This window comes from Leopardus geoffroyi, chromosome X (genome assembly GCF_018350155.1).
Source record: "Leopardus geoffroyi isolate Oge1 chromosome X, O.geoffroyi_Oge1_pat1.0, whole genome shotgun sequence".
NCBI lineage: Eukaryota > Metazoa > Chordata > Mammalia > Carnivora > Felidae > Leopardus > Leopardus geoffroyi.
In genome coordinates, this window is record NC_059343.1 from 46,485,148 (window position 1) to 46,510,926 (window position 25,779).

A 25,779-nucleotide genomic window follows, 5' to 3' on the forward strand; every position below is an offset into this window, starting at 1 on the left:
TGGATAAAGAAATTGTGGTTTATATACACAATGGAATACTATGTGGCAATGAGAAAGAATGAAACATGGCCCTTTGTAGCAACGTGGATGGAACTGGAGAGTGTGATGCTAAGTGAAATAAGCCATACAGAGAAAGACAGATACCATATGTTTTCATTCTTATGTGGATCCTGAGAAACTTAACAGAAACCCATGGGGGAGGGGAAGGAAAAAAAAAAAAAGAGGTTAGAGTGGGAGAGAGCCCAAGCAGAAGAGACTCTTAAAAACTAAGAACAAACTGAGGGTTGATGGGGGGTGGGAGGGAGGGGAGGGTATGTGATGGGTATTGAAGAGGGCACCTTTTGGGATGAGCACTGGGTGTTGTATGGAAACCAATTTGACGATAAATTTCATATATTAAAAAAAATAACAATAAATAAATAAATAACTAAAAAAAAAAAAGAATTAAAATATTGGCACCAATTATGAGATAAATCCTGGTGACTTACCAAGAGGATCAGAGCTCCTCCTCCTTCGCATGGCTGGGAGGTAATCTGGAGACAGAAGAACTTTGAAAAGACGTTCAAAAGGCTGACACTGTACAAATGACTGAAGACCTCGGGCATTCAAGCAGAGTGCACTAAATACATTTGGGAGGGAGCCAAGGACTTCACGGGTAGCAGGAACCTAGAGAGAAGGTAAAGTGAGTTTGAAGACATCTAAAATAATTCAGATGTAGATGCCAGGAAACTTTGACCAGGGTACTGCACAGAGATAGTAGGGTGTATGTCTCTGTATCATCCTCTGTGGGGAGGGGTATGTACAGAGCAATCTTCACACAAAAGCAGAAAAGGACTCACATCTTTGATAAGTAGTGCATGAAGCATGACATCTGTTAATCCATTGTCCTGGAGTGAGGAGAGCAGTGATGGTTCTTGAAATACAAACACAGTCACCACTTCAGTAGCTAAAAAAGACAAGAAATATGAGAAAGTGGGAGATTCTTTACAGGTATTAACAAAACCCCAAAGGCTTAAAAAAACCAACTCAATATATACAACAAATGAAATGCCTCTGAAACGAAACTTCACTGCTCATCAAAAGATCACTATTAAGAATTTGGTGACCAACCTTCAAGATTTTTATGGGCAATGTACAGGCATAAAAATAATTATGAATACCATACTGAATACTGAAAAATATACCAAGAGAGATTTCAGGTACTCTCATAACATAAAAAAAAAAAAAAAAAAGGTTAACTATGTGGATGCCTTGTTAATTAGGTTGATTATAGAAATCACTTTGCTATGTATACCACCAGATCATGCTCTTCATCTTAAAAGTATGTAGTTTTATTAAATATATAAATGAAAAACAAAAACATTAAGATTTAATGAGCATATTTTTATAACGATGAGGTTATACTGCTATATAACCTTTTTCTTCTAAATTATAATACGTATCATACATACTCCTTTATTTTTCCCAGTCACTGTACTTCATTCAATTTGACTGGCTGCATACCATTCCCCTAAATACATGAACCTCTGTGGATATAAACTAGTCCACAGCTGTGAGAACTGATAAACCTAAAAGCATATCCTTTTCTGTTTGTTTAAGCAGAAAAAATGTCTAAAATTGGGGAGAGGGGTTTGCTGGGTTGAGGTAAATATAAACGTAACTGATGGAATAGACAAAATGTCTTCTAAAAAGCCTTTCACAAATTTTAAAATACCATTAGCATTATTAAGAGTTCTTAGGTATGATTCTGACCAATTTTTGACAATACATTTTAAATGTGCTGTCGGGGCACTTGGGTGGCTCAGTCAGTTAAGTGTCCGACTTCGGCTCAGGTCATGATCTCATGGTTCATGAGTTTGAGCCCTGCCTTGGGCTCTCTGCTGTCAGCCCAGGGCCCACTCTGGACCCTCTGTCCCTACTGTCTCTCTGTCCCTCCCTTGCTTGTGCTCAGTCTCTCTTAAAATAAATAAATGTTAAAAAAAGCGCTATAAAGACGAATATCAATGCTCAAGAAAAAATTAACATTAAAAGGTAATCAAAAGTGAAGCTAGAAATAATTGAAAAAACACAAAATTTAGTGAAACTGCAAGCAAATAACATGAATAATTAAAACCAATATCTAGCCCTTTGAAAAGACTGAAAAAGCTTACAGACTTATGGGTAATCTAAGAAAAGCAAACAATATGTCAGTAATGAAACAAAGGATCTAACCGGGTTCAGAACAATACAGTTCTTTTACAAACTGTATGTTAATAACGAGTGAAATGTAATGCTTTCTTTTGTAAGAAAATGTCATAAAAATTGATTCCCAAGAAATGATAGCAAAAGAGACTATACCAATAGCCACAAGAATTTTTAGAAGTAAAAATACCAAGTAACAGAAAGGCACTGAACCAAAAGTTTTAGATGGGAGTGTTATTAAACCTTCTAAGAGCCATTAAGACAAGGCTTGCCAGCTCATTTTACGAGATTTAAAATTTTTTATTTTAAAACCTGACAAAGAGGTGGACATGCATACAATATTAATAAACCATGTGTAAAACAAACTTGTAATGCTGATACCTGAGATCTAAATGATACCAAAGGATTGTTTAAGATGGTGAATAGAGCACCTCTCATCTATTCCAAATGTCATTGAAATGGCAACTACATGACAATTACTGGGGACCAACAGCTGTCAATGGTCTTTGGGATTTGTGATGGGCTATAAACTTATGGAAAAGTTAAGTCCTTTTGCGGGTTCCTACTGGTATATAATACACCCTTCCGTAGATCTTTTTTTTTTTTTTTTTTTACAAATGTCTTAATTCCAAGGGGTCACTAAAATTTAGTATTCATAAACTAAAACTAATGTTCTACTAGAGGTTACTAGGACATCAAATTTTTATTTTCCAGAGGTCTAACTAAAAGGCTATGTCATAATGATACTAATGCAATCTGACAGTTTAAACCCTCTTTTAAAATTAACAGATGACCAAATATTAGAATTTAAAAAAGGAAACACACAAAATCCAACTGGCTCCATATGGGACCTAGCAACTGACTCCTAAGAGTTAAATAATGAAAGACAACTCTCAAAAAATTAATGATTAAATTGAAACTAGAATCTACAAAACCCATAAAACAGCAATGGTGTGTTAAGACAAAGGGTCCCTTAAGAATAAGGAAACAGAGGGGCGCCTGGCTAGCTCAGTTGGTAAAGTGTCCAACTTTGGCTCAGGTCATGATCTTGCGGTTCGTGGGTTCGAGCCCCATGTCAGGCTCTGTGTTGACAGCTCAGATCCTGGAGCCTGCTTCAGATTCTGTGTCTCCCTCTCTTTCTGCCCCTTCCCCAATCCTGCTAGTTCTCTCGCTCAAAAATAAACATTATAAAAATTTAAAAGAATAAGGAAATAGAAATTTTAAAAGTTTGTAACAAATAAGAAGTTTGATAATTCAGTAGGCGTCTTGAAAAATTATAGAGAGAAATTCTCTCAGGAAGTGACATGAGATTAATGTGGTAGGCTTACTAGCTGTATAATAGGGCTTCCTGGAGAGAATAAGTAAGAGGAACCAAATTCAGGAATTTTCCTGAAGCAAAAAAAATATTCAGATATTATAAAGGGCCTAACCAAGTGCTATGAGAGAATACTGAAAAGAAACAGAATGAAATACATCCTGGTGAAATTTGTGAACTCTAAGAATAGAGAAAATGAAGTTACCTACAAAGGAACAAGAACCAGTTTAACATCATGGTTATCTACACTATGTAACATTAGAAGACAATGGAGAAAGGTCTAAAAAATTCTGAAAGTAAAAGAAGTATAACACTTTAAAAATTACCCAAAGATGCACTCCAACAAAATTAAAATGAATCAGAAAGGAAAAATCAAGAGTTACTAAAAAAAGAAGACAAAGAAAATGATGAGAAAGGGGTGAAGGCAGGTTGAAGGTCTTATTTTATTCAGCTTGGCAGAAGACAAACTGAGAAATTTTTAAAGTTTAGATGTCAATAAAATATAGGAATAACTATTACAAAAAAAGGAGCAAGAAAATTAAGACTCAGAATATGAAAAAAAAAATTAACAGAAGACACAAGACTTGAGAAAAAAGAAAAACACTGGCAGTCACAAAAAATTCGTCAACATATAAAATTCTTCAAGATAAAAAAGGCACAACAGTTGTATGAATAAATCATTCTGCCGAAAACAACTAAAGGGTGGACTGAATACTTGAAACATCTTTTAAAATGTGAAGAGCAGACAAAGTAAATTACAGTTAAAAGGTCCAAAATAAGTCAAAGTGTGAACTTACAGCCTCAGGCTTTTGTCTTAAACGCACAGGGACATAACCTTTATTGAGTAGGAAATCCAGTAGAAAGGGAGTCTATTTATGTTACAGATGGCAATAACACCAATTACGTGTGATGGAGCCTGCTGGAAAAGTTGTCGTTTTCTAACTCATGACCAGGTCACTTCTGATAAAGGATGGGGCTCAAGAGTCAGCCCAACTAGACAGCTGACTGCAGTCATTCTAGTACTGGAGGACACACCTCAATAAAGGTATGACCATTGTTCACATTTTTATAGACACCTGGATGATAGCTAATGGCCTTATTGGTTTTTTGGTCAATAGGCTCAAAAGTTACCACATTCAGGATGGTGCCCAAAGGGCTTTCTACACTGGGAATATATTGCTGCTCAAACTTTGCATATTAGAATTGAAGTCTGATGTCTCCACTCATGCCAAGACTGCCACAGAGGAAGCTCATACTTATGCCATAGCTGACTGACTTGTTCATACTTTTCAAGTAAGTTCAGATATTGTTCCTTGCCCATGGCTCAACAGGCCCTATGAGACCTCCAGCCATCGCAGTCCTGGAACGTTTAAAATTTGGGCTAAATGCCACAGCATCCAATGCTACTGGCCTTGGCCCAAGCTCCAGCCTCCCAATGTGATCTTTGCACAACGTCCTGCCATTGGTGTCATAGTCAACGGGAATACATACAAAGGGGTAAACACCCCTTCTCTGACTGGGAAATTCATTTTATCGAGCCACTGTCCCTATCTGCTGGTTCAAGTACTATGCCCTCACAAAGATTCAGTGTTATACAAGCCTGTTCTTGGTTTACCCTTCCTGCCATGCTACTACCAACACTTAATATAGGCCGCATTAAATGTTAGTTTCCTTTTAGCATCCAGATAACACTGACTCTGATGTGGGTACACATTTTATCCATTCAGTCTGAGCATGGGCAGTACAAACAAGGCACCACCTGGGACTTCCAACTTATCACCTGCAGACAGCAGACCTAATACAAAAACCTAATAATCTACTTACAGACATGCTCTTGAATTTATGAAATGGACAATGGTCTACTGAATTGGTCTCTATTTGCCCACTTTTTTCTTATCCTAAACTGTCAACATTTTAAGTCATAGGACATCCTAACAAAATCCTCAACAAGGACCTCTCTATTCCTTCTCTAGCCACAAAAGGGACAATTTCCACGTATGAATCTATAATACCTAAATAGAATCAATCCCTCCTCACTTAAAGACTTTTTTATCCTGGTGCAACCTATGCTAGATTGGTGCCTGTATTGAGAGTTAGGTAACAAAGGAATCCACTGAAAACTGAAGGCCTTCACTCTCTAAGACTACTCTGTATGCCACAAAAAGAAGGTCTTTGCTGAAGACCTTTCCCAATATAATAGTTTCAAAGGTTGGTTAACTGGAGGTCCCTCTTGGTAGGAAATGTAGGTCTTGGTGCCTGCCTGTTCCCACACCTATAATTTTATGGTTCTTCTAAAGAGGAAAGGAAGATCTTAGATTAGTTCCCAGTACTAACCTTCTCAAACAGGACTAGCTCTTGATCCACCCTATTAGAGAGATAACGAACAGCAAACCACTATAGAATCTGGGTTAACAATACCTGTGACTTCCATAATAAATGGGCACCGCCACCACACCAAGACCTATAGACCACAACAGATCTGAAAATATTATGGAACATTCTGGTTCTGGTTGGCCTGGCAATGCCTGATTTAGCTCATGGCCTGGGTCTAGGAATCTACCATTCCAACTCAATCAATGCCACATTCTTTGGTCTCCTCTATGCCCATGCTATGACCTCAATTATTTGGGGATATTCAATCAGTCCACAGTTCCCTGTAAGAAATTACTCTGTAACTCCTAGACACAATGTCATACTGACATTCAGTCACTTTTGTAATTATTTCTCAAATGTATAAAGCCTTCCGTTAAAGGTTTTGGGCTAGGCCAGGACTCCTATCAACCCAGCATCCTAGATGATGATTTCAGTACAACTGGTAGTCCCAGGCTCAGTGGTGACACCCCCAAATATTAACTGCACCTGTAATGGGTGGCCACATCACTTGTCACCATTCCAAGAGCCCCATTATCTGACAGTCCCACACTTCACTTTCCATTACTCCACCATAACTGTGCCAACATTTCCCATCTTCCTCAACCTGACAGACAATATTTACGTAATATTAACAGAGAACGTAACCTGAACACTAAAACTCTAGCAATGTTAACAGGTGCCCAAGCCCAGGCAATCAGTTATATAAGTAACTCTTGTCCCCTTGAAGGTCTTCAGTATTGATATTGACTACCTACCACCCTCTCCGGTTAAGCAGTCCATAATAACCATCATAGTGTTGGCATCAGCTAAGCTAGGAATAGAGCACAAGCAGACATGAACACGTTAAAATGTGGCAGCACTAAGACAGACGGTGAGAGAGAAGAAAAGGCAGTTAGAAAAGTTAAAAGGGATACAGTTGGGTATAAAAGTGGGGTAAAAGGGCCAGAGGCTGAATTTGGGAGGAGTCAGAATCCTTACTTGGTTGGTTTCAGCACACAGTTGTTAAACAAGACTTCACAACCTCACCAGATGCTTCCTCACTGACTTCCTTCATGCCCTTCCAGCTTCCCCCACCAATCCAGTCTACACAATGATACCCTCCACCACGTTGAGACTATTTTGCCCTTGCATGTCTTCCCTGATATAATTTGGCCACTAGAAACTCCACCCTCCAACCACCTTAGGCTACTGGATCTATGACACAACTCCTGTTCAGCAAAGTCATACATTCTACTCCATCAACTGCTCCCTTCTAACCCATACGATGACCTGTGTCCTATGAACATTTAGCACCCAGGTACCCTAGTTTCAACCAGAATGTCTAGCACTTTCATCGAGTTTTGCCACAAAAGGGAGCACTGGGCCATCTTTTTATTATATTGAGCTGCACCTTAGGTGTTTTTAATTCTGTAACACAGATACCTTTTATAGAGACTATCTCAACAATGGCACAACTGGCCGACCATATAAACCAAACACCTCAAGCCTTAGAAGCCCTTAATGAGGGAAAAAGGAGTCTAGCTGCTATGATAGTCGGTAAAAAGATTGGCATTTAACTATCTACTGTTATTTTAAGGTGGTGTTTGTGCCTTAAATGGGACTTCCTGCTGCATGTGGGCTAATATACAGGTTCAAGTATCCAGAATACTTCAACAAAATAAAAGAACTAAACATCCAACTATATTATAAAAATGTGCCAAGAGATTCTCAAAACCCGATTAATTTTGTTTCCTGGCTCTCTCCTTCTGCCTGGGGTGAAAGGCTGTAGTATCACTTATGGAGCTAAAACAGTAATTGTTGGACTAATTATTTTAAATTGGCTTTGCAAATCTGGTCCCTCTCAAGTACAAGTTTATTTATAGAAATCCAGGAAGGTTGCTATGTTAATTCAAACATCAGGGATGAATCAGGACTCTAGAGAAGGAATTCTGCCCTCCACTAATGTTTGCTTTAGTGTTCTAAGTCTCATTTCTGGCTTCCTGCGTCATTCTGAGAGGCCTCACTTGCTCCCCGCCCACACCCCACGTGTGTCCTCTTGCTGTCTCCTTTAAACTTCCTCTTTATAAGATGCCTGTGCACCTGGCTTTTCTCTGTTCTGGGGTTTCCTCCCAGAAAGAGCCATCCTTCTCTGCATCTTGACTTGGGACTTCTCTACCTGTGTAACAAATCTTCAATCATACCAAAAGGCTGCTGTCATGAATTCTGTCATATGAACCTAACCTTGGGAGGGAGTCTATGTCAAGATAGAGTTGCTATAATACAAAGAAACACTTCCTCAACCTGACAAAGAGGAACAAAACCTTCTGCTAACCTCAAACTTAATGGTGAAATACTGAATGCTTTTCCCTTGAGTTCATGAACAAAGCAAAAAGGCCCATTCTCACCACCTCTATTTAGCACTGTATTGGAATCTTTGCCAATGCACGAAGACATAAAAAGCAAAAAAAAAAAAAAAAAAAAAAATTAAAAAAAGAACTATTTGTAGATGACAAAACTGTATAGAATAGCTTAAGAAATTAACAAAGCAATTATGGGGGTGTGCCTGCGTGGCTCGGTTAAGTGTCCAACTCTTGATTTCAGCTCAAGTCATGATCCCAGGGTGTGGGCTCTGTGCTGAGCATGGAGCCTGCTTCGGATTCTCTCCCTCCCTCTCTCTGCCCCTCCCCCAATCACCCATGTGCTCTCTTCTCAAAATAAATAAACTTGAAAAAAATCTTTAAAAATAAAAACAAAGCAACTATAAACTACAAAGTGAATCTAGCAAGGTCATAGGACATAAACTTTAAATTTAAAAATCCTAATTTGCTTCAGCAGGGGAGTAAGTACCAAGTTGAAGTAGCCAAAACTACTCCCTCCAGACATCCCAAAGTATCAAAAAAACATGTTACTGGTACAAGGAGGTTTCCTCTATTTCTACACTTCCCATTACATTCCTTTAGTTTCTTTCATTTATATTTTAGAGAAAGACTGCGGATGAGCAGAGAGGGGCAGAAGGGGAGAGAAAGGAGGAGGAGGAAAAGGGGGAGAGAGGGAGGGAGGGAGGGAGGGAGGGAGACAGAGAGAGAGAGAGAAAGAGAGAGAGAGAGAGAGAGACGAGATGAGAGGGTGGGGGGGGGAGAGAGAATATGAGAATCCTAAGCGGGCTCCATACTTAGCACAGAGCCCGACATGGGGCTTGTTCCCAGGACCCTGGGGTCATGACCTGTATGGAAATCAAGAGTCGGATGCTTACATGACTGAGGCACCCAGGCGTCCCCATTCCTTTAGTTTTAAGGAGAATTCTAGAAGCTAAATATCTCAAACACTGTCCTAAATATGTGGCACTCAATAAATGCCAGTTAACAAAAATGAGGTTTTAACAACAGCAATAGTCAAAGTATTGCCAACATAAAATTGCAAAGATGTTTTTACAAATACAAAGTATCCACAGCTTCTGAAATTGCATTTTCTACAGTAAGAAATGATTTTCTATACTGTAGTTTGTGGGGTCTGACATTCAATTCTAAGAATGGAAACCATGCTGACTGAATTTTCTGGACCAAGATTAAGGACTAACCATTGAAAAAGTCACACTTGCAGCAGTAAGTATGGCACAAATGTACAATAGTACTTATCACACATGGTTTATAACGTATTGCTTATATACTGTATGTTTGGCATTCCAGAAATGGATATTTGAAACCGAATTCTGATCTTTATTTCATCACTAACTAGAAAGATACATAATCACACAGTGGACAAATGTGGACAATAAAACCCTGTAAGAATGTAAAATATACAGAGAACTGGCAGGTCATTCCAGCTTGGTATAACCAATTATTAACACCACTTACCTAGGAGGAAGAGTGATGGGCCATAGTATTCTGCATTGCTGATGATGTGCTTCAGGGAGGTAGGGAGAGAACCATCCATCACTAAGGGAAAAGAAAAGTGAACATCAAGGAGAATATGATTAGTCCAGGAGTAGTTTGATGGGTAGGGTTGATGGAGCAATATATTATGTGTACCACCACTGTGGTAAACAAACTCTTGTGCTGATTCCAGTCTAATGGTTTCTACTTGTCTCCTCCTCACATTCTATTATTTATTCCTTGTCCATGAAATAGCCTCTTAACAGTGGATCAAAGAATAAAAGAATACAGACACAGACAAAGTGAAGTAGCAGGCCAGAAGTGAGCACAGAGTCAAAAGCTGAAAAAGGAAAAACATAGATGAATCATTATGAAAATGGCTAGAATCCTTAGGTCTAGGAAAAGTGACACTAAATGACTAAAGGCTATTCAAAATGGCAGGCCTTTTCTTAAGCCTGTCTTACAAAAAAAGAGTAACATCAGAAAGTATCAAAATCACTAATCTCTGAGAAAGTCAAACATCCTTCAAGAAAGTATCTAAAATCAAATACCATGTCGTATGCCGTCTGAGAAAGCAGGGTCTTGAATGGCCTTCTTGAGGAAATTTAACATGGATTTGAGAAGTGCTGCTCTTTGTGGAATACACTGAACTCCTGGCAAGGGAGAAAGATGGAGGATTATGTTGAGTTCACCATGAGACCAGATTGAACAGGCACATAGAACAAATTTTTAAGAGATGCATATACACTATATGAACACTAGCATTCAAAGTGACATCTCTGAATGGTGGGAAGAATACTTACTAAGCTTTGAAATTGGGAAAGTAAATCACTGAGGCCTACACAAAACTAATGCTAAAATTAAAAGCCTGAAGTAAAACCACAAAGTAAAAAGATTAACTTTTTGATCCTCAGTTCCTGTTTTAGATATTATCTGTGTTCTGATATGGCTGCTTTGATAAAATAATCAATGTGTGAATAGTTGGAGAAGTATGAAATACATGTTAATATAAGAAAATGAACACCAGAATGGCACAGTAACATGCACAGTCCTAAGAAGCAATCCTCAAAATATACCACTAAAGCTATTCCCAAAGCACCTTCTTTACTAGTTTAGTAATTCAGTGTGAAAGACTATGTATCTACTTGTCTACACACCAGGACGGGGGCCAGGTCCAGAGCCAGAGGAGATGCTAGTGCTGCTGCTGGAACTTGATGCCCTTAAGTCAACATCTAGCCGGTGCTCCATAGAGATGGATAAGCCCGGACTACTTTCCATAGTCACATCTGCAACTAGAGTAAAAGTTATGATAAAGAAACTAGTTAGAATAAAGGCACCACCAAAAGAACGATTGTTTGAGAAATTTTTTCCCATTAAGGTGAGATGAATGATATAAAAATGGAGACTAGATTAGAATATTGAGACCCAAAATAAAAATGTAAACTTTTCACAAACAGAAAAGTATTTAACGTCATGGGTTAAGATATGCAAATTAAAAACAATCCTTCAAAAGAAATCCCTTTCAATATTTCTTACCCACCAAATGTGGTGGGAGGAAAAAGAGTGGTAAGTAAAACATGGAATTTCATATACTACTGGTGGGTAGCAGACAGCAGGCAGAGCTTTTTGGAATTTTAATGAAGTACATGATACAAAATTACTTCTTACAACTTGTACAATATAATAAAGCTCCACTAGCAATAAATCAGTTTACATTTTTAAATACTCTTCCAATCTTTTTATTTTTTTTTTTAATTTTTAACATTTAGTTTTGAGACAGAGAGAGACAGAGCATGAATGGGAGAGGGTCAGAGAGAGAGGGAGACACAGAATCTGAAGCAGGCTCCAGGCTCCGAGCTGTCAGCACAGAGCCCGACGCGGGGCTCGAACTCACGGACTGTGAGATCATGACCTGAGCCGAAGTCGGATGCTTAACCGACTGAGCCACCCAGGCGCCCCTCTTCCAATCTTTTTATACATAAACATTCCCATTTGTGCCTACTTATATACATGGAAGCACAACTAATGATTTTGTAACCCTTTTTTTGTTGAATAGGAAATTTTCTCTACAAACACATCAGAATCACCTGGATTGGTTGATAACAATTTAAATTCTAAGAAAGCTGTTTTGGAGAAGTTTTTTGTTTTTATTACTATTATCATTAACTATGCATGGAGAGGGTAGGGAGGTTTAAAAAAAAAAAGCACACACGATGATGAACCCAAAGATTAAGACTATTGGGCCACCTATCTTTTTTGACTTTATGATTTAAAACATGTTCCCTATTCAACAAATTTTTCACCTCTCCTCATCCTTCTCAAAATAGCCTGATAGTTTCAAAAGAGCCCATTTTAGAGTCTACGTTCTCCTTATTTTCCCCAAACACATATTTAAACACCTACGATGTATCAGGCACTGCTGAAGAATAGAGCAGTGAACAAAACAGTACCCTGATCTCATGGAACTTACATTTTAGCAGGAATAGGAAGATAATGAATCACTACTTAGAAGACACCTATTAAAGTCTTGAAATAAAACAGAGGGGATCTACTGCTGCTCTACCATCTGCTTCACCTTCCATCTCTATTCCCAACAACTTGTGCCTCCCCCATTTACAATTATCCTCATGAAAAACAACATACAAATCACTTATATAGACAAATACTGTTTTGTATTTATACAAATACATAATCAAATCAGTTGTGCACTTTAGAATTTATAAGAAGGAAGAATGAAAATTAGGGTTGGATGATAGGAAAATGCCAAGCACAAATATACTGACTTAATAAGTGTTCATTACCATCCATATCTGTTTCCATTTCTTCTCCTTCTTGTGTAGTACTAGGTCTCTGGATCTTTGGCTTGATCACAAATGGACATTCTTTTCGGCACAAATCTACTTCATGCTACAATCAAGGGAAAAGTAGTAAGAAAATCCTACATATATATCAGAGATTAAAAATAATTATAATGAAAGAATGCCAAAGGCAGATTACAAAATTGGTTTCTAAAAACAGAAAAGGGCTAAGATGGCTCTTTGGAGGTTATTAGGATACTTCCTAGGCTCAAATCTTACTGGGTAGGGTCTATGTTAAGTGCTCCTTATATAATAATACCTCAAGTCTATAAATGAAGATAGAAAGTCCACTATGGGATTGAAAAGCTGCCATGTCCAGGTTGGTGATGAGGTCAACCACTCTGACAGCTCTGGTGACAAACGTTATCTGATCCTGTTCATCGCCAAGAAACTTTATGACCTATCGAGGAGAAAAGGAGGCAAAGCTAATCAACTGAAAAAAAACACAAAACTGTGAATATACTTTTAGAAACATGCAGTCTAGGGTCTCGGGGAGGTGTGGGAGAAAAAACAGGTGTTCGTCAAGTCTATCACTTCTGGGACTCATCCTTCAGAGATAATGCGGACCTAAATTACCTTTCAGGATTAAATAAAATACTCAGGGAGAAAAAAAAACTGGTGTCTAGTGCCCAGCACACACTAAAGCCTATTACCTTAATAGCACAATTTACAAAGTACCTGTACATACATTTTCTTTAGGGTGACAGCCTAAGGTCATCAGAAGATGTAGCTAGTCTTGACTCGTACCTGGGGTCTTCTGACTATCACACCATGCTGGACTTTGATCAATTCTTAATAATGGAAATGGCTGCTCTTAGATGTTATTAATGAGACAGATAACTAGAATGCCAAACTAGAAAAATTAAGGATAACGTTTTCTGGGTAAGCTTTCTTATGCTGTTTGCTCTCACTGTGAACCATTCCAAACTTGTAATTCTATACTTGCTCTTAGTTCATTTCCCCACAAATGTTATTTTTTAAAAAAAGTAGAGCACCTTCAATAAGGCTTCCATCATTCCACAGGAGACCAAGGCTTCACCACCTGCATCATAGCTGGCCAGATGGTATAAAAAAGAGAAGAGAGCAGTGGCAAACTGGTGAGGGTATGGATCCATGGAAGGATCTATAAGGGAAGTTGGGAGAGACAGAAAAAGAGCAAGCTGAGAATGTGATGTTAAGCTGGCAAGATGTTAAACAAAGACTCACGAGCAAAAGGGTAAAGTTCTTGCTGCCTAAAATAACAATCATCAAAACTTACCAATCATGGCCTGGATGCAGTTCCGCACAAGTACAGGCAAAAATCCATGGTAAGAGGCAGTTCCAGTACAGTCAATAATACTGCTGAGTTTGGGAGTTCTCTCCAAATGGACAATTGATGTTAATGTTCGTAAAGACGCGGCTTTAATCTCCTAAGAAAGTAGAAGGCAAACATAGGATGTGTTAAACACTGGATGTGAGCCAAGTTGCTAATACACAATATTCCAAAACTTAACTCATTCTACTGTTGACTGTTTAGGGGAGATGGAGGTCTGTTGAGAACACTGAAAATCCAGCATTTGTTAACTCTGTAGGTAAATATCCAAAGAAGAAGAAGTAAAAGAGCCAAGCTTCCCTCTTGGGGTTCATTCTCAACCCCTGGGAAAAACCAAAAGGAAAATAAATACACACAAGCCTGACACACACAGGAGAATATTAATACTTACCATAAGCTGCTTATCTGTTATCTGAAGGACATCTACCAACTCCTCTATCAACCCATTATACAAGATACTGTTTGCAGACTCCTGCAAGGCATTGGAATACACTGCAAAAGGAGAAATAAACACTTTAGGCAAGAAGGCAGTGGTCAAGCCACTGCCCAATGACAAACCTTTTGGCACCTACTGGTTCTAAGAAAAGATTCCCTTCCAACCAGCACTGGAGGACAGAATCACTGAATTCTAGAGGACTGATCAAATATAGTGATAAGCCCTAAATACCCTCCAAAGTGACAGATTCTCCTATTATTAGCATCGGTTGTCATGAGCAAGGATTTTGGGGAAATGGAAGTATGAAAAGAATGTGAAGAGTTAATGTTTTTTAGAATATCACTACTTGATATAACAACTATTGTACACTGGAGATAGACTTCCATTTTAGTCTCTTCATGTGCTTCTGTTTTTCACTGGCAACACTTTATAGGCTGTAAAGAAAAGAATTTTGGACAACTACAGACTAAGTCAGAAACTTGTATGTCACTGTGGAATAAAAGCTGAGAATATCTATAATCCACTTTCAAAGAATCCCTCACAGAAGTAACAGTAGACATAGTCTCCTAAAGTGGAAACTAATGGGATTAGAACATAATTCATTTAGTTTACCAAAAACATACCCACCAATGTGCCAGAAGTTATGCTAGGTGTTGAATACAAAGTGAAAAGCATGAATTTCACTTCAAGGAACTCATAGTTTAAAAGAGCAGACAATAACATACTAAGGCTGGTAATATTAACAGCAGCTATCATTTTATACCTTCTATGTGTCTGGCATGCTAGGTGCTTTATAGGTTTTCATTTAATCCTTATATCAGCCTATAAGGGAAGTGTTGTCCCAGTATTAAATGAAGAAACTGAGGCCAAAAGCATAACCCATAAGCTAATCATTTGCAGAATCTGGATGAGAGCCCAGGACTGATTCCAAAACCAGTGTCCTTTCCACTCTACCACTCTACAGTAAAAGTAAAATGCACAGTATTGACTTCTTAACTTCTTAACCTTCTGACTTAAAATTATACCACTGAAGGGACAGAAGAGGAAGATGAAATGGCAAGAGGAAGACTAGGGGCCAGGGGAGAGGGCTACCTGAACACCCATCAAAACAAGAAAAGGGCAAAAATCAAGACTAAACCCATGTGATATGTCTGTAAGTATTATCTCCTTTTTCTAATACAACATTAAGGAGCTGAAGAATGATGAATATGGTGAACATTAGAAATGCTGGCAATTTTACAATTTAACTTGCCACTTAAAGTAACTACAATAAGCCTCACAGCATCAAGGACAGATGAAGCTCAAAGGAATTTATCTCTAAATTGCCAAATCAGGGCCTATTAATTACAGTGCTATTCTCTTACCTAATATAGATATAGCATGCAACCTGGCTTGAACAGCTTGTAATCGCTTCCTGTGATTAGAAAAACCATGGGCCAGCCGTATGTGTGTAAATAACAGCATCTGTAAAGATACAAGACCTAAATTAGCAATCAATGAAAAAGGGGACTATACTTTCTGAAGGTTAAATCTTACCTCTTGGGATATTTGTTAAATGGTTTATTGTTGCTGTTTGTTAAGGTGTCAAACAGAACAATTCCACTCTGAGGCTAGCTGACAAAATGAGTGCCACAAAACACAGGCTCAGAGACTCCTAATATCCTAACATAAGCCAAGAACTATCACTATACTGACAGGAAACAAACTGAAGACATTTGGCAAGAGTTCAGATTGTAATTAATCAAATCAAATATTTTATTACTATAACAATGAACAGAAAAAAATAACACAACTAAATGTTTTCTTCTTTGGCATGCAAAGTGTTAAGCTACTAACACTTATTAGATTCACATGGTGGGTAAGGCAGCTTATGTTTTACCCAAACTCTCTTCAGGACCTAGGAAGTTAGTAGGTGTCGGCCTCATAAAAGATGAGGAAAGTAAGGCTCACTGAAGCTAACTAATTTACCCATGATCCTTTCTGATATGCTGTCTCTCAGCCCAGCACACATCATTAACCTATATGGATAACAACCACACCCTTTAGATAATTATTAGGACCTACCATACCTGTTTATCCTTAGGAATGCTGTACATTTTGGTAAGAGATTCCATGATTTCAGAAGGGCTTTCTGAAATCTACATTAGAAAAAAAAATGGTTAGGAACAAAAAGTAAACTGAATGTTAGGAAACTAGCCAATAGTAAAAAATTCCTCTTACCTTGTCAAGTTGTTCTATGTGAATATAATGTAGTGTGTTACTAGTCGTCTGAAATTTAAGATAGGAGAGTTATTAGGAGTCACTGTAATACCTCAGCTTGCCCTGCCATAAGACTGCAAGAGAGTGGTCTGAAAACCAAGATGCCACCCTAGGCTGAAGCCTAACTGAATGCTCTTAAAGTCAAAGCAATTTTAGAATGCCCCAAAATATCCATTTTATATACAGAATATTTTCAAGAAAGCTTCTTTGAAGATAATAGTATCAAAATATAATGCACAGACACATTTCATATTCTTCCTCATTCCTTAAAAAAAAGTTTGTCACTTTTAAATTGAAGTATAATTTACATACAGTGTTTCAAGTGTACAGTATAAGGATTTAGCATTTCTACACATTACTTAGTGCTGATCACAGTACTCTTTATCTCCTTTATTTACTTCACCTACCCTTCCACCCACCTCCACTCTGGCAACCACCAGTGTTTTCTGTATTTGTATTTTTTTTTGTCTTTTTCTCTTCCTTATCCTACAGATCATGTATTCATAGCAAAGACAAAATCCATGAAAATGGCTTCACTCTCCAAATATGCATTACAACTGTTTTCAAGGAGTCATTAATCTATAAGGATTATTCATTATGCTATAGATCAAAAAGAAGATCTTATTCACTAAGCTACTTCTAAACAAAAATAATTTTAGTATTTCCTCAAAGAATATGGAATGATCACATAATTGAAGCAGTACCCTGTAAGCAATATATAGACTTCTTGCAAACTGGCTTAAGTAGAGAAAGTTGAGTGATAACTATCCAGACTTAAACTGCATGTTGGAATTCCCAACTGAAATGAAGAAAAATGCACGTCATGGCAACACACCATAGAGGAGTCCTATCTTTCGGCAGCTCCAACATAAGTAAGATCCAAACCTACCAGAGCAGGGCATACAATGAACACTTATTCCTGAGAAACTGGTAGATGTATTTAAATTGGGAGGGCAGCAATGTAGCTCAAAACCATTCCCTCATTTAACTGAGGAGTCCTAGAAAAAGTCAACCCCAGTTACAGTACATGATAGACTCTATCAGAACAAGTCTATCATGAGACTTACCCTTTTCTCGATTTTGACCTCGGCCCCAGGGTCTGCATAGAATTCAAAGTGTAGTGTAGTTGCACTGGGTGGGTATTTCTGTTTATAAAGCACATGAAAGAATTAGATACCATCTTCTCCCCCACTCTTCCAAGTCCTAACCACTTGTCCAAATCATCGTAGCAGCAGAATAAGCAGTATAGTCACAGCAGCTACACTGCCTTTACTCCTTTCTTAGCAGAGTTCAGATGTCTTATAAGACACAGAATCAGGGGCGCCTGGGTGGATCAACTGGTTAAGTGACTCTTGAGTTTGGCGCAAGTCATGATCTCAGTTTGTGAGATCGAGCCACACATTGGGCTCTATGCTAATAGCAAGAAGACTGCTTGGGATTCTCTCTCTCCTTCCCCCCACAGCTCATGTGCACACTCTCTCTCAAAATAAATAAACAAACATTAAACACACGCACACACACACACATACACACAATCAGAAGGATGAACCCCAAGGCTCCAAATGCCTTCATATTTCTTACTTATAAGTTATCAGTTGCCCTTTCTTTCAAGAGATCAATTCTGGCTGCAGCTATTCTTAAGAGGGAAAAGAGAGGCAAGTCCACCAACCAATAATGAATAAGAATCCAAGAAAGGATGGAGAACAAATATAAGAGTCTAGGTATCAGCTCGAGAAGGGAAAAGAACATTCTCTTGGAAATTTTAGTGTACATCATCACCTCTGGAAATATTTTATTCAAACTATGCCTCACTGGTGTACCTTCTTAATTCTTCAAATAGTCCCTTTCATATCATTCTACACCACTTCCTATGATATCAAAATGCTTTCTGCACAGGTAAATACCAAGTCACTATGAACCAGACCCTGGCAACAAATCCTCTTTAACTCTAAAAAAGCAAAAACAAAATTAAGACCACAACAGAATGTACATTAGAATGAATCCTTAAAAGAAACCAGTAGCAGTATGGGACACCTGGGTGGCTCAGTTGGTTAAGCGTCTGACTTTAGCTCAGGTCATGATCTTGCAGTTCATGAATTCAAACCCTGCATCAGGCTCTGTGCTGAAAGCTCAGAGCCTGGAGCCTGCTTTGGATTCTGTGTCTTGTTCTCTCTCTGCCCCTCCCCTGCTTGTGCTCTCTTAAAACATGAATAAATGTTAAAAAAAAAAAAAAAACAATCGCAGTGGTTGTCTCTGGAAATGGAGAATTATTGTATACAATAATTCTTAGAAGTTTTTAAAACATGTATATATATGTTAATTCCTTTGAAAGTATACATCATACTTTTCAAAGTCTCACTGATACACCAAATATCAATAAATAGAAGGATGTGTGTGATTTCTTAACAAAGGCTGGGCCCAAAACAGGCATCATACAAACCTAGTAGAGTATATCATACTGTTTTGCCCAAGGGGTAAAGAACAAGCTTGATACACAAATGGAGGCTCAGAATTAACCAACTTAAAGATAAAATGTTATTTTCTCAGAATTAGAATTCCAAACTGAATACTCTTTAAGATTTATGTAGCTTTGCTCATTAGGTAACACTTATTTCCCATACTACCCAATATTCATTCCTATAATGCACACTAAAGAAAATATACCAACTAAGATGGGAAAGTAATTTATTCTAATTTGTAGTTTTCTTTGATCAGAAAAAGAACCATTCCTCCAGGGGAAAAAGGCTTGCTAAAATAAAATCACTACATTTCATCACAGCTATTTGTCCTACACACGACAATCTGACAAAGGCAGCAACATCTGCTAAAAAATATAGTTGCTTCCTAACATAGAATTGTTTGCACACACCCAATTGTGATCCCAAATTGGGATCACAAAGCAACATATCAAAGCAGAAAGGAGGATGGCCTAAGCTTGTAATCTAAGCACAGATAAAAAGGTAGGACAGGGCATGAGTGGTAAACTTGGAAAGCACATGTAACATTGTAAAGGTCCCAATAACTCTCATGGCAGAACTGTTCCCAGTGTCCATTCTTTTTTTTTGTCTGTGTGTTTAAAAAATTTTAAAGTTTATTTTATTTTGAGAGAGAGTGAGAGAGCAAGAGAGCGTGTGAGCAACGGGAGGGGCAGAGAAAGAGGGACAGAGGATCCAAAGCAGGCTCTATGCTGAAAACAGATAGCCTGATGCAGGGCACGGACTCCAAACCATGATATCATGACCTGAGCTGAAGTCAGATGTTTAACTGACTGAGCCATCCAGGCGCCCCTCAAGCATCCATTCTTAAAAACTGCACCACACTGCCCAGAGTTCCAACAGTTACAGTGAAAGAATGCAAGCAAATGCACTTTCTAGGATTTCTCATCACTTTCAAACTGATTCACCAAATGCAGCGTTCTACTTAAGACCTGGGTATGAACATACACCGTGTTTCTGAAATTCTTCCAAATGCCAACACAATGAGGGCCCGAACACCTAGATAAGGTGTGTTCTGTCTTAACTGATGTCAGGTTCCTCAAAGATCTTGATCTGAAGTGGCAACTTAATATTCCATATATTCATTGTAAAGTAAGGCTCAAAATAATAGCTCTGCCAAGATACCCATATCCAAGAATTACTTACCATCATATGCAAGTCTCTGCAACATTCTGCAAGTCCAAAGCCATTCTCCTTTCCACCCCAGCTCTTAACAAAGGAAAAAGACAGTGTTAAAATAGTGTTTAAGTTAGCCTTGTATATAAAATACTTAAAAAGAGTATGTGGCTGCTTGAAACACAGCGTCAAGGAGACAGCCAATGTGAAAGTCCAACAAAGAGAAGGAAGAAATAGAAGCAAGGACTAAAGGACTCAAGGCAAGGGGCGCCTGGGTGGCTCAGTCAGGTTAAGGTCTGACTGACCTTAGCTCAGGTCTTAATCTCAGTTTCTGAGTTTGAGCCCTGCGTCGGGCTCTGTGCTGACAGCTCAGAGCCTGGAGCCTGCTTCGGATTCTGTGTCTCTCCTTTCTCTCTCTGCCCCTCCCCTGCTTGTGCTCTTTTTCTCAAAAATAAACAAACATTAAAAAAAAAGACTCAAGGCAAGATGATCTGCCTAAAGGTAATTTCTCCAATGAGATCAAATAGCGACTGGGAAGAACATAAGCAACTATTGCAAATAACCGAACTGTGCATGTTTGCAGTCATACTTGCTGACAGGTAAGTCTTATCTCATCAGGCCTTCAGTATTCTGCTTTCCAAATACATTTTCACCTCCCTCACTAGACTGAGGAATCACATGCTCTGTATCTCCTTTTTTTTTTAAAGTTTATTTATTTTGAGCTGGGGGTGCGGTGGTGCAGAAAGAGAATCCCAAGGAGGCTCCAGGATGGGACTCGATCTTGCAAACCATGAGATCATGACCTGAGCTGAAATCAAGAGTCGAACACTCAATCTACTGAGCCACCCAGGAGCCCCTCTATAGTTCCTTTTTGACATGGTTGCCAAGTTGCAAAGCAGAAGACTGTATGTTGCTTACTCCAAATATACTCTGCCTCCACAAAGTCTAAAAACTCATCAAGTACTAGCCCCTAAGGTACTGGGGGAGAATGACTAAATTGTACACTATTATTGGCTTTCAAATCCAAACCTCTGACCATATAGTCTTGCTTAATAAACTAGCTTGCATTTTCAATGTGTTTGATATCAAACATTTTTATTTTAGTCTGATTCGGATGCTATCAAGGGTGGGGTGAGCATTTATTGAAATCCTTCAAAGGCAAATGCATTAGTCCTCACTTCCTGGGACAAGGCATACAATACAATTGGATTAGACAACAGACAAAGTGAAAAGCTTGGGGAAAAGGGCTGGGGAATGAGATGCTTTGGAGAATAAGGACTTGGAAAAGTTCCACAGATTCCTGGGAATCTAGAAGGCCATGTGTGTGCCTGAGGCTAACTAAGCACATTCGTAGAAAATACCTGAGAAGGCCCTAAGTTCCACACCTCTGGATGAGCATCAGGCTCTGTGCAAGTCAGAAGTAAAGGCTAAGGCAGAGTTATAAACATCCTGGTTAAGTACTGAAGATATTGAGTATTGCCACTAAAGATACCAACGTACCCACAGAACCCACCTACAAAGACTGGGAAAAATATTATTTTTTTGTTCCAGGAGTCTAAGGCAAACCACTAGCTGACCACTAAACTAAGAGAACAGACTTCAATGACCACACAAAAACAGTTATGAAATCACTTCAGAAAAGTCTAACTAAACAACAACAAACCATAACAAGCCCTAGGAAAGAGTGAGAATTTGATTTCCAGAGCAGTCACATTATAATATTAAAAATATCTTTAAAATATTAAAACAATTTAAAAATATTAACATTAAAAATATTAATATATTAAAAATATTAAAATATTTTAAAAATTATATATAAAAAATATAAAAAATTATAAATATTAAAAAATAATATCCATTATTCAACAAAAAAACTATGAGGTGTGCAAAGAAATGAGACACTGTGAAACACATAAAGGGGAAAAAAAAGTTACAGCAACATGAACATGAGCAGTGATGTCAGCATCCAAATAAGGCCAAATAAGACCTCACTGCCACCATGCAACAACAATTTGGCATCCATCCATGGACATAAGTGCCTCTGTTGGAGTTGGGAAACCTAGCCCCATAAGCCAAGGGATGGGGGAAGAGTCTCACCCACCTGTTGGGTAATAGACCTACAGACCTTGGTCTCAGTTATAGACCCTGCAGTAGCCTGTGAACCAGCTGCAGCTGGTCTAAGGAGCCCCAGAAGAACACGGTCTTAAAGAATCATCCACAGATGATAAAAGTTAAAGGATAAAAGTATTAAAAATATTAAAAGCTAAAATAATTTCTTAAAGAATATACACTACAAAAAGAGGTAAACTGAACATTAAAAACATAAAATGAATTTGGAGGAAGTAAAAGGGTGGAATATTTGTATACAATCAAAGTTGTTATCAGCTTAAAATACACTTTTATATCTATAAGATGTTTACATAAGACTCATTGTAGCCAGAAACAAAAACCTAGTTAGATACAAAAAAGATCAACAGAAAGAATCAAAGGATATTATTATGGAAAACCAATTCACAAAGGAAGTTAGCAAGAGAGGAAGAAAGGACGAGGAAAATACAAAACAGCCTGAAAACATTAATATGGCATTGCCTTTGCCCATTAATAATTACTCTAAATGTAGGTGTACTGATTTTCCAATCAAAAGGCACAGATGGAATACTTAGATGGATAAAAAAAAAAAAAAAACAAGACCCAGCAGCTTCCAAAAGACTCACTTCACCTTTAAGGGTACATGCAGACTCAAAGTGAAGGGTTGGAAAAAGATATTCTATGCAATAGAAACCAAAGGAGAGCCAATGGGTAAGCTATACTTATTTCAGACAAAATAGACTTTTACTCAAAACCTGTAACAAGAGACAAAGAAGGTCATTATTTATAAAGTGGTCAATTCAAAGAGCATATAACAATTGTAAATTATATACACACAATACTCGAACACCTAAATATATTAAGCAAATACTAACATCTAAAGGGAGAAACAGATAACAATACATAATGGTAGACTGGTACTTTCAACAATGGTACACGCTACTTTCAATGAGGGATAGATTACCCTGACAGAATATAAGGAAATGTTAGACTTCAACTGTACATTTTTTTAAGTTTTTATTTAAATTCAAGTAAATATACAGTATGATATTAATTTCAGGTGTATGATATAGTGACTCAACACTTCCATACAACACCTGGTGGCTCATCACAACAAGTACACTCCTTAATCCATATCACCTATTTAACCCACCCCGAACTCACCTCCCCTCTGGGAGTTTTTCTCTATAGTTAGGAGTCTGTTTCTTGGTTTGCCTATTTTTCCCATTTGCTTGTTTGTTTGTTTCTTAAATTCTACATATAAGTGAAATCATATGGTATTTGTCTTTCTCTGACTTATTTCGCTTAGCATAATACTCTCTAGCTCTATCCATGTTGTTGCAAATGGCAAGACTTCCTCTTTTATATGGCTGGGTAATATTCCTGTGTGTGTGTGTGTGTGTGTGTGTGTGTGTGTGTGTGTGTGTGTGTGTACACACACGTACATCTTTATTCATTCATCAGTTGATGGACACTTGACTGTTGCCAATAATCTGGCTATTGTAAATAATGCTGCTATAAACATTGGGGAACATTGGGTGCATGTATCCCTTTGAGCTACTGAACTATACTTTTTAGATCAATGGACCTACCAGGACTATACAGAACATTTCACTGAACAGCAGCAGAATATACACTTTTCTCAAACACACATAGAACATTCTCCCAGATAGATTATATGACAGGTCACGAAACAAGTCTTAGCAAATTTAAGAAGACTGAAATTATACCAAGTATCTTTCCTAACCACAATGGTACGAAACTAGAAATCAATAGGAGGAAAACTGAAAAATTCACAGTATGTGGAAATTAAACAATACACTCCTGAAAAATCAAGGAGTCAAAAAAAGAAATCAAAAGGGAAATTAAAAAATATCTTGAGACAAAAATAAAATGCAAACACAACATATCAAAACTTATGGGATGAACCAAAAAAAGCTACAAGAGGAAATTTACAGGGATAAATGACTACAGTAAGAAACGAGAAAGATCTCAAATACAACCTAACTTTATAACTAGAAAAAGAACAAACTAAGCCTAAAGTTAGTAGAAGGAAGGAAATAACAATGATCACAGCAGATATAAATGAAATAGAGACAAAAAAAAGAGCCAACAATACAAAAGCTCAATAAAAATAAGAGGTGTGTTTTTTGGAGTGGGGGGAAGATAAACAAAATAGACAAAACTTTAGCTAGACTAAGAAAATAAGAGTGAAGATTTAAATAAAATCAGAAATGAAAGACACATTACAATGGATACCACAGAGATAGAAAGGATTATTAAGAGACTAACTATGATTTCTCTAATATATGGAATTTAAGAAACAAAACAAAAAAGAAAAGGAAAAATACAAAGAGAGAGAAAAACCAACAAACAGACTCTTCACTACAGGGAACAGATGGTTACCAGAGGGGAGGTGGGTGGGGAGATGGGTGAAATAGGTGGTGGGGGTTAAGAGTACACTGATAATGAGCACGGTGAATGTAAAGAATTGTTGAATCACTATACTGTACACATTAAACTAATAGAACATTGTATGTTAACTATACTGGAATATTTAAAAACATAATAAAAATAGAGACTACTTATGAACACATTGCCAAATTGGATAACCTCTAAGAACTGGGTAAATTCCTAGAAACAGAGAACTTACCAAGGGTAAATAATGAAGAAACAGAAAATCTAAGCAGACTAATAATGAGCAGGAATATTAAATCAGTAATCAAAACACAGAAAAGCCTACGATCAGATGGGTTTCCCTAATACATTCATCAAACATTTAAAAGAATTAATACCAATTCTTCTCAAATTCTTACCAAAAATTTGCAGAGGCCAGACTTCCAACTCATTTTAAGAGGCCAGAATTACCCTAACAGGACACTAGAAGAAAACTACAGGCCACCATCTCTGATGGACAAAGACACAAAACTGTCATCAAAATACTAGCAAACCAAATTGCACAGCACATCAAAACGATCATACACCATTTTCAAGTAGGATTTATCCTTGGGATGCAAGGGTAGTTCAACAAAAACAAGTCAACAAATATGATACACCATAATAACAGAATAAAAGACAAAAATCATATGATTATGTCAACAGATGCTGAAAAAAACATTTGACAAAAATTCAATGCCCTTTCATGATAAAAACTAAAAAAAAAGGGATATAAAAGGAACACAGCTCAACATAATAAAGGCCATATGTGACAAGCCCATAGCTACTATCAAAATCAAATGGTAAAAGGATGAAAGCTCTCCAAGATCCTGAACCCGATAAGGATCCCCACTCTTAACACTCCTATTCAATACAGTACTAAAAGTCCTAGCAGAGCAATTAGGCAATTAAAGAAATAAAAGGCAACCAATTTGGAAAGCAAGAAATAAAATGGTCTCCATTTGCAAATGATATGATCTTATGTATACAAAAAGCCAAAAAATCCCACCAAAAAACTGTTAGAATTCAGTAAAGCTGCAGAATATAAAATAAACATAT

At 37.7% G+C, this 25,779-nt stretch overlaps 1 protein-coding gene across 24 annotated transcripts in view; it reads right to left on the reverse strand.

The window, feature by feature from the left end:
• HUWE1 (HECT, UBA and WWE domain containing E3 ubiquitin protein ligase 1) overlaps positions 1-25,779 on the reverse strand; it is a 165,672-nt gene that overhangs the window by 83,510 nt on the left and 56,383 nt on the right. For 14 of the 24 annotated variants that reach the window (XM_045472015.1, XM_045472014.1, XM_045472038.1 and 11 more), the window contains 15 exons: positions 20,227-20,289; positions 17,653-17,730; positions 16,547-16,594; positions 16,396-16,464; positions 15,691-15,790; positions 14,282-14,403; positions 13,837-13,987; positions 13,574-13,701; positions 12,838-12,978; positions 12,522-12,627; positions 10,878-11,012; positions 10,272-10,373; positions 9,703-9,783; positions 840-946; positions 489-666 (listed from right to left, as the gene is read on the reverse strand). In XM_045472015.1, coding sequence (XP_045327971.1) covers positions 489-666; positions 840-946; positions 9,703-9,783; positions 10,272-10,373; positions 10,878-11,012; positions 12,522-12,627; positions 12,838-12,978; positions 13,574-13,701; positions 13,837-13,987; positions 14,282-14,403; positions 15,691-15,790; positions 16,396-16,464; positions 16,547-16,594; positions 17,653-17,730; positions 20,227-20,289 — 1,609 coding nt within the window. The remainder of the gene's footprint in view (positions 1-488; positions 667-839; positions 947-9,702; positions 9,784-10,271; positions 10,374-10,877; positions 11,013-12,521; positions 12,628-12,837; positions 12,979-13,573; positions 13,702-13,836; positions 13,988-14,281; positions 14,404-15,690; positions 15,791-16,395; positions 16,465-16,546; positions 16,595-17,652; positions 17,731-20,226; positions 20,290-25,779) is intronic. The other 10 variants (XM_045472025.1, XM_045472028.1, XM_045472032.1 and 7 more) reach the window with 1 other exon arrangement.